The 14,175-nt window shown below is 31.6% G+C and overlaps 1 protein-coding gene across 3 annotated transcripts; it reads left to right on the top strand.

Moving 5' to 3' along the window:
- Window positions 1–344: 344 nt before the first annotated feature.
- Window positions 345–6,750, top strand: LOC105798339 (isocitrate dehydrogenase [NADP], chloroplastic/mitochondrial). 3 transcript variants are annotated; one of them, XM_012628373.2, is made up of 16 exons: window positions 345–648; window positions 795–838; window positions 934–1,043; window positions 1,584–1,621; window positions 2,294–2,371; window positions 2,621–2,674; window positions 2,751–2,852; window positions 2,962–3,050; window positions 3,194–3,297; window positions 3,425–3,493; window positions 3,574–3,689; window positions 4,051–4,085; window positions 4,182–4,324; window positions 5,232–5,354; window positions 5,531–5,643; window positions 6,452–6,750. In XM_012628373.2, the coding sequence occupies exons 1-15, from the start codon at window positions 441–443 to the stop codon at window positions 5,622–5,624; spliced, it is 1,407 nt and encodes a 468-aa protein (XP_012483827.1). In that variant the 5' UTR covers window positions 345–440; the 3' UTR covers window positions 5,625–5,643; window positions 6,452–6,750. The 3 variants fall into 3 exon arrangements, with proteins under 3 accessions (XP_012483827.1, XP_012483828.1, XP_052477421.1); XM_012628374.2 differs by lacking the exon at window positions 6,452–6,750 and adding an exon at window positions 5,867–6,188 and having other exon boundaries at window positions 346–648; XM_052621461.1 differs by lacking the exon at window positions 6,452–6,750 and having other exon boundaries at window positions 346–648; window positions 5,531–6,188.
- Window positions 6,751–14,175: the final 7,425 nt, after the last annotated feature.

Raw genomic sequence — 14,175 nt, 5'->3', positions numbered from 1 at the left:
GCCTTACCTGAGATCCAACCCATTTTTTAAACAGGTCTTATTTTTTTGTCCAACTCCATTTTTAAAGCTTATATTTTTACTCAAATTCTCCCACTTTTCAGGTGGCCCGGCCATGAACAGGCTTACCCCAAGGTGCTGACTTTGTGTATTTTTTGCTAATTAAATCATAAAACTAGTACATTTGAAAATAAAGAAAAAAAGAATTTTATTATTAAAAAGTTTTTTAATTAATCCAATAGTTGATTAGCTATCCGTAGCCGTTGGATCACAATACCCAAAAGCAAGTCCTTGACATTTTTCATTGTCAAACAAGCCGTAACATAAACCATCCAAAACGGCAAAGCAGTGTCCTTAAAACGCGAGCGTCAAAAAAGGAAAATTTTGGAAAACTCTCGCTCATCGACTCCGCGCTATCTCCTCGTCTTCACCCGCATTTACAGATGCTCTCTTCTTCGTTTTCTTCTTCTTCGACGATTCTCACTCTAAGAAACAAAAACCCTAATTTTCTTAAATCTCTGAGAAATGGAGCTCTCAACAACCGAGTCGTTTTCACCGCTCAATTCCCTCGTGCCGTTTCCCTTCGGTGTTACGCTTCTTCCAGCGGATTCGATCGAGTTCAAGTTCGAAATCCAGTCGTCGAGATGGATGGTGAGACAATTGACCAAACGGCGATAAAGGATGAGAATCGTGTTGAAATTAGATTTTATGTTTGTTTTTAATTGTTTTTTTTCTGCTTTTTCTTATTTTTAAAAAAAATGTGATCACTGTTACTTCTTTTTGTTTGTAATTCTTAGGTGATGAAATGACGAGAATTATCTGGAATATGATAAAAGACAAAGTATGGAAGCATATTTCATGAATTTTTTTTACATTTCGCTAATTATTTATTTGTAATTAATGCTGAATGCCGAGTGTTTTTGTATTTAATTGCAGCTTATATTCCCTTATCTTGATTTGGACATAAAATACTTCGATTTAGGGATACTGAGTCGGGATGCGACTGATGACAAAGTTACTGTCGAAGCTGCTGAAGCAGCCCTGAAGTATGTAGTATTTTACTGAAGGCTCTTTGGACATGATCATTGTTCTGTTATATTATTATTAATTTTGAAAAGTAACTAATGGATTCTGTTGATAATATACCTGATCTGATAAGATATGAAAGAAGCTTGGGTGTCTAGAATTGCATTATTAACATAATAGGGCTACGAACGAGACATTATCATTCATCCATTTGTAAATAGATAAAATAAGTTGTAGTATCATGACGAAGATGAGTAGTGTTATAATATTAACGATGGTGATTTTTCTGTTTGCTGAGTAATTGGACTAAGGCTGGATGATAAAAAAAGCTTTGCCTAGGTTGAGGTTTGTTAAGAGAGATTTGTACAGAGTTCTAGCATCCGATTGGAAAACGGTGTGTTTTTTTTTTCCCTTTTAGTTTGGAAGATTTAAGATTTTCCATCATTCAAGCAAAAAGTTTTGCAATTGTAAAGCGAATGCTTGAAAATTTGAAGAATTTTATGGTATCTTTATTTGCACTTAAAGTCTGCAGTTGTAAAGAATTTCCTTATTTCTTTTAGGTATAATGTTGCTATCAAATGTGCAACAATAACTCCTGGTTAGTCATTCTCGTGATTCTTTAATCTTTACTACTCTTGTCAATTCATGTATTTCCTTATCATTTATAGTAAATATCTAGACCTGTCCAGGGGTTGATTGGAATGGGCTCTAGCCTGGTCCCAAAAATTTTCTAAGCCCAGACCGAAATTTGGCTCAGCCCAGCAGCCCGTTTCATTGTTTATATATTAATATAGGTTTATGTCACATTCTGGCTCTTAAAACTCTTTTTTTTCTGAAAGAAGCCCCTAAACTAATTTTACTACTTTGGTACTTAAATTTTTTTTTGTCCCACTTTGGTCAACTATCATTTTTGTCTCAGTTTAACTAAAAAGATAAAATTTGCCAATAAGAACATGACACATGGCATATTTTTATTGAACTCAAGTAATTTTTGGAGTTACAATGGGACGAAAATGATAGTTAAAGTGGGACTAAAAAGTTTGAACTACCAAAGTAGTAAAACAAGTATAGTTCAGGGGCCAAATTGTGACTTAAACCTAAAATTTTTTATAATTTAGTTTAATTATAAATTTATCATTTAAATCTAATTCGGGCCAGGCCGGTGACAGGTCTACAAATATCCAAGGATTTGCATTGTTTTTTCATTAAATAAAAAAAAATATATCTTCAGCATATATAATGCTAAAGTCTGGTTATGTTGATTATGCAGATGAGACAAGAGTCAAGGAATTTGGGCTGAAATCTATGTGGAGAAGTCCTAATGGGACTATTAGAAACATCTTGAATGGTTATTTCTTAATAATCTCTCATGTAGCTCTTACTTCAAGGATAAATTTTGAATGTTTGACATATGTGGATTCATCTTTTATTTGTTAAAATATTATCCTGAAATTTGTAAGATTTATCTTCCATAGGCTGCCATTGTGGATATGTGCTTAGGCAAGATTTTAAATCATCTACTAGTACCATAAGTATTTATAAGATGTTTTCTCCTTGTTTCAGCGCTTACTAATTGAAGGGTTTCTTCTTCTTGTAGGTACTGTCTTTCGTGAACCTATCCTATGCAAGAATATTCCAAGAATTGTTCCCGGTAATGATTTCTCCACATAGTAACTGTGTAACTGAAATGTGGTGGAAAGCTGCTATGAACTTTTCCCTTGTTATAGGTTGGAAGAAACCCATATGTATTGGCAGACATGCATTTGGTGACCAGTATCGTGCCACTGATACAATAATTACTGGACCAGGAAAGCTTAAGATGGTTTTTGGTAAGCTTTTTAACTGTCATGATTGGCATGGTGCCATGTAACTAAACTGGAAAACCTTATTTCTTAAAATTTTAATTCTTCACTGCATGTTGTCTTTTTTCTTTCTTAGTCCCAGAAGGTGGAGACAAGCCGGTGGAGCTTGATGTCTACAATTATAAAGGCCCTGGCATAGCACTTTCTATGTATAATGTTGATGAGGTTCGTAAATTTTTTGCGTTTATCTCTTCCTATATGAATATATCTATGTATTAAAGGCTTTTGTACTCACACCCACCCACTATTCAAGATGTGTGGAGCCTTTTTTTGATTAATTAGTTTAAAAAATCATGTGTGCTTTTCAGTCAATTCGTGTATTTGCTGAATCCTCTATGTCATTGGCTTTTTCAAAGAAGTGGCCTCTTTACCTGAGCACAAAGAATACTATTCTCAAGAAGTATGATGGCAGGTAATATTTTCTTTTCTAATTTGCCCTCCAATGTCCGTGTATCTTGGACTATTTCTTTACTCAAGGTTTGTCTGATTTTTTACTTGTGGAAGAACTGCACAATGCTCATCTGAGAAGTCCATTACAGGTTTAAGGACATATTCCAGGATGTGTATGAGAAAAATTGGAAGGACAAGTTTGAAGCACATTCTATATGGTTGGATTTGTCCCTTCAGTGAACTATGCTTAATATTTCTTTTGAGGTATTTCTAAATATTTGGTTGATTCTGTATCTAGGTATGAACATCGACTAATTGATGACATGGTGGCATATGCCCTAAAAAGTGAAGGGGGATATGTTTGGGCTTGCAAAAATTATGATGGAGATGTCCAAAGTGATCTACTTGCTCAAGGTGTTGTTTAATGCTTTTTCTGATTTAGCTGGCCAGAGTTTCTTTTTTCCTCAGTAAAAATAAAGGTTCATTTATGATGGAGGCTTTAAATAATTTATAATACCTACCACCAGACCCTCACACAAACACAAAAGAAAAGAAAGTCTAAAGGGGTACTCATAGTTTAATTATATGTCTAGCATCATCCATTAATGAATGAACCATTCATATAATTTTCTTTTCTCTCTCTCTGAATTTCCTACTGAAAAGACGGATGCATTTCTTTGCAGTAATTATCTATTCATTTACAAGTCAATGCTCAACTTTAACTGGATCTCTCTCTTTTTTTCGTGGAGTCTAAACGTTTTTTTGCTGTATGCAGGATTTGGCTCTTTGGGCTTGATGACTTCAGTGTTGGTTTGTAACAAATGACTTTGTTTTTCATTGTTTTAGATCGGTCTCTTCATTTTGGCCATTGAATATTGAAAATCTCTAAAATCACAAATTCTGCAGTTGTCATCTGATGGGAAGACATTAGAAGCCGAGGCAGCTCATGGGACTGTAACTCGACATTTCAGGCTTTATCAAAAGGGACAAGAAACCAGTACAAACAGTATTGCCTCTATATTTGCATGGACAAGAGGACTGGAGCATAGGTACTTTATGTTTCTTCTGCATTCGAAGTGATTTAGCAGCTTTCTTTTGAATTTTATTTGATTAGTATCCATTCCAAATAAACTCCTTCATGTGTTTCTTTCTGCTTATTTTATGTAAAGAATTTGGTAATAGATACATAAACAATGCTTTCAGAGGCGGCTCCTCATGGGAACTTAAGGGAGCCAAAGTTTTAAAAAGAAATTATATATAACATATAGATTAATAAATTTAAATTGATTTTTTTATATTAAAATTGTTAATTTTACTCTTTTTTTCTCATAATATTAATTTATATTATTATAATTTAAAATAAGTTAAAATAATATAACAAAATTTTAAAATAATTACTTACAAATTTTTAAAATTAAGAGACTTGTCATTACTTTTAAATTACAATCATGTGAACTTAACAGCAACCAAATTAACTTTTTACTTTGAACAAAACTTTCAAGTTTTAAACAAATACCAAATGTTTGTTTTCCTCCATCTCTAGCTTATTACATTTTTCATCTTCATGTAAATTTTCACCTTTATTTTTACTCTTGGTTTCTATTCTATGTTGACACTATCGTAAAGTTCTATTCTTTCTGTTCTTAAGATTATATTGTTTGTACATATATATACACACACATGATAAAAGGAGTTTGATATAAATTATGATATTATTTGGCCCTCCAAATCAAACCTCGAGATCCACCATTGAATATTTGATTGTATTCATGCTTTCCGTTGATTTATCAAATATTTTTGGTCAAATATTCAAAAAATAGTTTTGGTCAAAAGTTGTAGGTCACTTTATGAAGTTCTATTTTCTGTTTTATTGTTTGTACAACATTGCTGTTTTTGTCTCTCTTTTTTAACATTTGTACAGCTCTGATTTGATGTTCGTTGTGATCTCTCTTGCAGGGCCAAACTAGATAAAAACGAAAGGTTGCTGGACTTTGTTCACAAGTTGGAGGCTGCTTGCATCGAGACAGTTGAGGCAGGAAAAATGACCAAAGATCTCGCCATTTTAATCCATGGCCCCAAGTATGATACACTTTCTCCTGATGTTTGATATTTTTCCACTGTCGATGTTTTTCCGTTGTGAACTTTACTTCCTCAATGTGGTCTTGGACGGTTCTTCCTTATCTCACAACTACCACTTTGTAATCTAAAACCAAGCTATGGCTTTAAAGTCACCAAGGTACTTCTTATGAATTCAGGGTATCAAAAGAGTTTTACTTGACCACTGGAGACTTCGTTGATGCTGTTGCCATAAATCTTGAGCGGAAGCTTCAGCAACCAACCATGTGCTAGTAGATACTTATATTGTCAGGTGATTCCCTGAGATTTGAAGATTTTTGGCGAGATGAGTTTCTTTTATTGATTGTTACACTTGTAGCAGCTTTTGTTGCTTCCTTTGGATAAATAAAAAAAGCAAAGTTTATCCAAAAAAAATCAAGTTTAGCATGCACTGTTAGGATTCATTACCCTCCTTGATTTAAAAATGCCAACTAGTTAGCATCAATCCAAAAATATTGACAAAATAGTTTCGACAGGTGATTACTAGATAACAGGAATAATGAGCCTGCTTCATGTAACACTAACCACAAACTAGGGTTGCAATCAAGCTGAACCGATCTTGAACAGTGAGAAGCTTGAGGTCTATTTGAAGCTGCTTAAAACTCAATTCAAGCTTGATCAAGTATATGATTCTAGAAGCTTGAGCTTGAGGTAAAATCAAATTATTTGAGCTCGGCTTGTTTGAGTTTGTTTACATGATATACATACCCGAGATCAAGTTTGACCTCATTCATTTCATATATAATTTTTTTTTTATATTTAAACAACAAAATTTAGGGTTTGTGTTTTAAGCATACATATATTAAGAGTAAAGTAGTAAGTTAAGGTTAAAAATATTGAAAGAATATTTATAAATAAATAAAAACAAGATTAGGCTCAGATGCTACTCAAGTATTAAGATTACCTCAATAATTATTCTTGGTGCCTCTGGTGAGAAAAAGACTTCCCCTGCTCTATTTCATCTTTACTTCCATGTTAAGTGCTATTTTCAATGATTTCCTTTGTTAGAACTTAAATGGAATTTGATCTGTCTGTTGGCTTTGCTGAAATGATGAATATAGTGCAATAGGGATGCTTTGTATGCAAGGATTATTAGTACCATGAGGTCCATATATTTGGCAATGCAAGCACTAAGATTTCTGATATGAACTGTGGAATCATATTGGTGAGCGAGACATCTATTGATATCATTTGCTCCCCTTGAATAGTTGTTAGATATAATTTTTCTATCTCTTGATTGTTTCTTCATTTACTTGTGGTTTCACTCTGATTTTCCTTCTGTTTTGAGATGAAATTTTTTAATAGTATATTATTTGTTATGCTGTATTATTTTTCCTTTAATGTGTTTTTCTTTGCTTTATGTTTGTGTTCGCAATTTTCATTTTTCTTAAGGTAGCATTGGAAACCTAAATTTTATTATCTATTTGGCTAGCCTAGCTAAGTTGTAGTGTTCTTACCCACTAATGCCATATAAGGGCATGAGTTTGAACCCAACCAAGACCAAATGTTCATATTTCCTTGATGGTGAGGCATTCCCTAAACTCTGTGAATTCGGTAGGGTTCTTTTCAAAGTTAGGAAACAATTGGAGGATAAAATAGAGCATAGACATCTCGAGCATAATACTTTCATTGTTTGAGGGTTTGAGACCAATCTCCCCTCAATAATTATAAAACCCCTCGTTGAGTTATTGTCACAGGTTAATTTTTACAAACTTAATCGGGAAAAGACTATTACCATTTCTTTTAATAAAAGAACTAAAAAACACGCGTTTAATAAGATACAAGTTCTTTATCATTCTAGATATAATCATAATTGAATAAATTAAAGAAAGTATTTTTTACATAAAATGTTTAAAAATTATTGTTTTCACACGCATCGTAAGTGTGGCATGATTTAATTTTAGCTAAGGTTTTTTTTTTTTTTTTACTTCGTTTTTAGTTAGAAAGAACGTTGGAAAGAGATGAACCAAGTGGAAAAAATCTAGGAGTTGATTAAACGTTTCTTTTAGTTGTTACGATCACAATCAACTTTTTTCTGTAACAATTCTATTTGCCTATCAAAATCTATCAAAATGTTGATGTCATAGAGAGACCATTGTTATACACATTTGAGATATAGATTATATATGAAATATTTAAAATTAAAAATTAAAAAATTATAATATATTAATAATATTATTAATTAGTGAGATTTAAATAGTATCTTTAATAAAATTTATAAATGTAGTTCAATTTATTAAACATTTCATTTAATAAAATATTGTTAATATATTTTCTATATAAACTTTAAATATTTTATTGAATAATAACTTAATTAAAATTTATTATATTTATTTCACTTGGTAATAGAACTAATTTTACTAAAATTTGAGATAAATTCTTGTAAAGAATCAATTTTTTAAAGAGCGTATTTCATATTTTATGATTGTTATAGATGGAAAGTTGTTATAGATGATAAATATAAAAATAAAAAAATCGGATCTACAACAACTTAATTGTTATGATGAATTGTTATAAAGAGTTACAGATAAGGCTCATTATATATATTAAGTACATGATTGAGTTGGTGTCACTAGTCAATCGAGTATCAATTCGGTTGGGTAATGACAAAACACCATTACTTTACAAAATAAATTTTATTATTTTGAAGGTTTTTGCCATTTTATTCTTTTACATAAGAAAAAGAGTAAAATATGCACACATAATAATATTTGAACCAAGACTCAAGAGTTTACAACATTTGTACTTTACCATTTAACCAAATTTCATTTATTATTAACATTAAATTCTTTTATAAATATGTTAGTCTCATATTTGATACATGTATTTTTATAAAATGTTTAATGTGGTACTTAAATTATCTATATGTGTTTTATTATGATACTTGTACTTTCATAAAATGTCCAATGTCGTATATGTACTTTGAAAATATCCAATGTGATATATAAACTATCAATATGTGTTTTATTATGATACTTGGTGTTAACACCTTTATTTGAATTACTAAACATGTCAATGAAAATTTGACACGTATAATTTTTTCCAAATCATCAATGTCCGCATGGATAACATTACATTATGTAAAAATTAAATAAAACAAAAAATTAAATTAAATTAAATTAAAAACAAATAACTAAACATATGATTAATAAAAAAAGTAAATAGTGATGACTAAACAATTCTTTAAAAAATCAGTTAAAATATTATTTCAAATGAAAACTCTTTGAAGAAGAGTATCATTTACTGAGAATGTGACGTTTTAGCTTATGTAAGTTTAATTTTTATTTTTATTTTATTAATCATATGTTTAGTTATATTTTTTAATTTAATTTAGTTTTTATTTAGTTTTTCAGATGTTATATTATCCATTTAGACTTGATAATTTAGAAAAGAAAATTCTACTTGCTAACTTATCATTGGTTGGTTTAGCAATTTACTAACGGTGTTAACACCAAGTATAATAGTGGTTTAGTAATTCACATTGAACGTTTTATAATGTCTTGAAAATTTTGGTATCACATTTCACACTAAATCAAGATAAGTTTAGTAAAAGAATTCTTTTATAATAAATTATTTTGGAAATTTCGGATGAAATGATAAATTTAGTTTAATTTCAAGACTAAATAGGATTTTGATTATATTTTTAAGGATTAAATTGAAATTTCAACTATTAACGAGAGACTAATATTGCAATTAACCTTTCTTTTAATTTTCTTTTAAGTATTCTTATTTAGTTTAATTAAATGAGGATCTTTCTACTAGATTTTAATAGGATTTATTTTTTTGTGTTATATTATTATGATAAATAGAAGTAGAATTGAATTAGGCCTCATCTCCAATTGACCGACCATTCTTTTTTTTTTTTTTTTTGGGGTTCTCCTTGCTGCCACCAACAATTGCTTCTCTTAGTTTCTCCTAAAAATTGCTACAAACTTTTGCTATTGCTTTGCCCTCAGTTTGCTGCTATGCCCTCTTCAATTTTTGGTATTGCCGTGAGCCTCTTTGCCTCCAAATCAGCTGCATTCTTGCCAACTATATTGCTTAACATCTGCTACATTTAGAATTTTATTTTGAATTAGTTTAGAGATGATTTATTAGACTAACTATTACATATGCTTTAGGATAATTGAATAGAAAGGCTTTAATTTTCTTTAAGTATTTGATTATATTAATTTTGTTTTAACTTAGGAATAATTTATTCAAAAGATTAATTACATTATTGAATGGTCACGTGATATGTTGGGATCTTGATTAAATTGAATCGATAACTTAGATTAACATTAATTTTGATTAATTATGGGCTCGATTGAAATGTTTTTAATCTTTCAAAATACGAGTATGGTTGAATTTTTGATTAATTTGAGTCCAAGAAAGTCTAGGTCTTTAATTTGCTAGTGGATTGGTGAATTGACGAAGAATGCTCGCTTCTAAACATTGAACGCTTGAAAAATATCGAGGAATGCTCGCTTCTAGACATTGAACGCTTGAAAAATTCAATTTGTGATCTCTGAAGTTCGATTGTCTTATATTGTGGTTAATTTAAATGCATGGCTTAAAATTTATTTTGTGAAATTGAATTAAGTTGATTTTGGATGTATATATAAATTGTTTTTATCGTTATAAAACAATTTGGCAAAATTTGTCAGTTAGACATAGTTGGCATGTCATAGAGAATAGGGATCTCCATATTGTTTATTGTATTGTGCAAGTTGCCTTGTGCATTCAGGAGTATTGCTATTGTTGTTAAATAATTTTTGAACTTATTTTTATTAAATTATTTTATTATTTGTTTTTACTTGAAGGATTTAAATATATATATTTTATTGTGTATTAAATGAATGTTTGATTGAGCGGGTCGCTCCAGCGACCATTGTGACACTCTTGATTCAATTTGGCTTCTGGGCCGAGCTTAGGGTGTTACAAACCTAATCAAGTCACACTTCCATGTGCGATGGTTGACGCGTTATAGAGGGTTGTTGGAGCAATCCCTTAGGTTCAATTCGTTGTTGTAGTTAGGAGAGCACCAATTGAGAAACTACAGAAATATGGTGCTAAGGACTGGAAGGGTCAAAAGAGTATTACCCAATGGCCAGAAAGTATTGGTTGGAGACGACTAAAAGAGTCATTGATTAGTTGGAATGTACGCCTACTGAGAGAGTTCAATGTGTAGTCTCCTTACTGAAGGAGAGGCTTATTAGTGGTGGATCACTGTGGTCTAGACTACGCTTGCGGGGAGGATTAATTGGGAATACTTCCTATCGATGTTTCGGAAGAAGTATATTTGAAAGTTATACATTGAGGTAATGACGATGGGTTGAGCTTTAAAATGATTACGATTATTTATCGAATACCATCTTGGTAAAGCAACACAATCGCTAATGTGTTTAATCGAAAGTCTTTTGTTGCCCTTAAATTGATGAATGTCAAGCTTGATGTATTGAAAATGGTAAGTTATTGATGTATTGAAATTTGAATTAAATTGACTTTATCTGAGCAGATTAGAAATTGATGAGAAATTGATTGCTAAATATTGACAGATGAGAAATTGATTGCTAAATATTGACAAATTAAACAGAAAGAACCGAGTGGTTTTGGTTTGGATGTCGAGGGTGGATTGTGTTTCAGAAAGAGGCTTTGTGTGTTGAATAATACGAAGTTAAGACATGTTTGTACTAGAGGTGCTCATGGGCCGGGCGGCCCGGCCCGGCCCGGCCCGACGGCCCGCCCGAAATATGGGAGGGTTTGGGTAAAATATAGGCCCGAAATATGGGCTTGGGCAAAAAACGAGGCCGATTAAAAAGCGGGCAGACCTCAAGCACAACTTTTTGGCGGGCTACCCAATATAATAAATATTTTATTATTTTTTTAAATTTTAAAATACTTTTAAAATACTTTTATTAAATTTTTTAATTTTAAATTTTTTAAAATACTTTTTAAATTTTTTTTAATTTTAAAATATTTTTAAAATACTTTTTTTAATTTTTATTTTAATTTTTAAAATAAATTTTGGTATTTATTTAAAAAGCAGTGGGCTGGGCCTGCTTATGAATTTTTCTCGGTAGCTGGGCAAAATTCTAGGCCCATATTTGGTAGGGCCGAGCCTAGGACCCGGGTCAAAATTTTTTCTGGGCCCAGCCCATGAGCACCTCTAGTTTGTACGAGGTGCATAATAGTTCTTATGCCATGCATTCTAGGGGTAATAAAATGTAACATGAGCTAAAAGAATTGTATTGGTGGCTTGGAATGAAATGTGAGGTGGAGTTTGTGTCAAAGTGCTTGGTTTTTCATCAAGTTCCTTTGAGCTTGTTACAACCTATCACAATACCATAGTAGAAGTGAGAATGAGTAGATATGAATTTCGTTGTGGGCTTGCTACTTACTCCAAAGAAGCATGATGTCATTTGGGTAATTGTTTATCAACTCACTAAGTCAACGCACTTTTCCCTGGTTCATACCAATTACTCTTTCGAAAAGTTGGTCGAGTTGTACACTGCTGAAATGGTATGAAGGCAAGGTGTTCTTATTTCTATTATATCTAATTGAGACCTCATATGCGCGTTTGGATTCTGGAAAGAGTTGCATGAGGTTCTTAGTACAAAGTTGAACTTCAATATTGCTTACCATCCTTAAATTGATGGATAGTCTGATTGTGTAATTCAAATTTTGGAGGACATGTTTCAATGTTGTGTTATCAATTTTGAGGGTAGTTGGGAAAGACACCTGTCATTGATTGATTTTACCTAAAATAATAGTTATCAAATGAGCATTTAGATGACACCATTCGAGACACTATATGGTTGTAAGTATCAAACATATTTGTTTTGGGTTAAACTAAGCATGAGGAAATTGGGGGATCTTGACTTGATTCATAAGACCAAGGAGAAAGTCAAATTGATCTGAGATAGGTTTAAAGCGACATCTGATAGATAAAAGTTTTATGTTGACTTGAAGTGCAAGAAGATTGAGTTCAATGTTGAGGGTAATGTGTTTCTGAAAGTGTTGTCGAGAAAAAAGGTCTTTTAGTTTGGTCACAAAGGAAAGTTGAGTTCCTATTTTATTGAACTTTACATGATACTTGAGAGAGTTTGATCAATAGGATATTGGTTGGATTTACCACCAGAGTTGGAGTGTAACCATAATGTGTTCCACGTGTTGTGTGATGCGCCAAATGGATGAGATTGATGTTGCTAAAATTGTTGCTCAATCTCCATTGCCTTATGTACCATCTCCTCAAGATCAATATAGGTTTGAAGATTAAGAGTATTGGCTATTGAAACATTCAAACCATATACAAATTGTACCATGGTAGTCTTTTCATCCTTTCGTATATTTGCTCTTTGCATAAGCATTTCCATCTCCTTATAGTACTTATCAATAGATCGATTACTTTGATCAAGGCGTTGAAGTCTCGTTGAGACCTCTCTATAGTAATGAGAAGGAATATAATGCTTTCACATCACTTGCTTCAACTCATCTCATGTTGCAATTACTCTTTCGTAGTTTCTTTGACGATTAATTTCAAGTTGAATCCATCAATTTAACGCATAATCTGAAAATTCGCGGGTCGTCAATGAGACCTTTTCCTCTTCCCAACATTTATAGTAACGAAACATAAGTTCAAATTTTGATTCCCACTCGTAATATGCTTCGAGATCATACTTCTCTCGGAATTGTGGAATGTTAAATTTTGGTTTAGCTAAAAAAATGTTGCCCACGGTCATTATTAACCAAAGTCTCATCATTTGCATAAGAGACACGTCGAACAATGTTGCCCACGGTCATTATTAACCAAAGTCTCATCATTTCCATAAGAGTCACGTCGAACATTATTTGCACGAAGGCGAGGTTGATCGACCTTATCTCTCCAATTACAATTTTGATGCTTAATTTTGGTACTTAGACGTTCTAAATTTTTGTTGATCGTGTCTAGAATAGTGTCACGTTGCTGAACTTGAGCATTTTGAACCACTTGATCCCTTCTTAACTTCCTAATTATAGTATTGTGAATCATTATGATAGCCTGAAAAGAACACAACACTCAAGAAAAGAAAAATTAAGCAAACCTCGTTTTGTTCGACACTCAAAGTGAAAAACAAATTCTCAATGAGGTAAGAATTAATCTTGTGAGTCATTTAAAAATTTTCTATATCAATTAAGCATAATGTATTAGAATCAAACTAACAAAGAAAACCTAATAGCATTATTAGTCCAAAAACGACTAGACATCAAAGAATTCTGTTGCACAGAGGAAGGATTGTGCAATGTGCTTTAACCTACTAACACAAGAAACAATAAAGTGTTAGAATATGTAAAGGAACAATAAAAAAACAAAGAAAATGAAATTCTAAGGCTAAGAGTAAATGAAAATTACTGAAACCCGAAAACCCGAAAAATTGTGAAGCAACTTGACAAACTTTGTTCGAGGTGTTCCTGATTTTTAAAGATAATGAAATTTAGACTTGAGCCTCCTCAAATAATGTAGATCTGATATGGAAAGTTTCGACAAAAAATTCAACCCAAATAATATTTTGTTTTTTTTTAAAATTCTTTTTTCATTTTTCTATACTTTTTCGATCACTTTTTTGTGGGAAATATTTTTTTGTACTCTAAAATAGTACCAAGAAATAGTATGTAAAATTTTAGATCGTTTGAAAAACGTTTACCCAATGAAAAATATTTTTTTCTAAAATCTGTCGGGGTAAAAAAAATTGTTTTGAGGCTGTTTGCTAGAAATCAATTTATAAAAATAAAAAGAACACCCAAAAACGTTCAAATCTGATACCAA

This window comes from Gossypium raimondii, chromosome 9, assembly GCF_025698545.1.
Source record: "Gossypium raimondii isolate GPD5lz chromosome 9, ASM2569854v1, whole genome shotgun sequence".
Lineage (NCBI taxonomy): Eukaryota > Viridiplantae > Streptophyta > Magnoliopsida > Malvales > Malvaceae > Gossypium > Gossypium raimondii.
The sequence above is the reverse complement of the archived record's forward strand: the minus strand, read 5'-3'. Positions and strand labels throughout refer to the sequence as shown.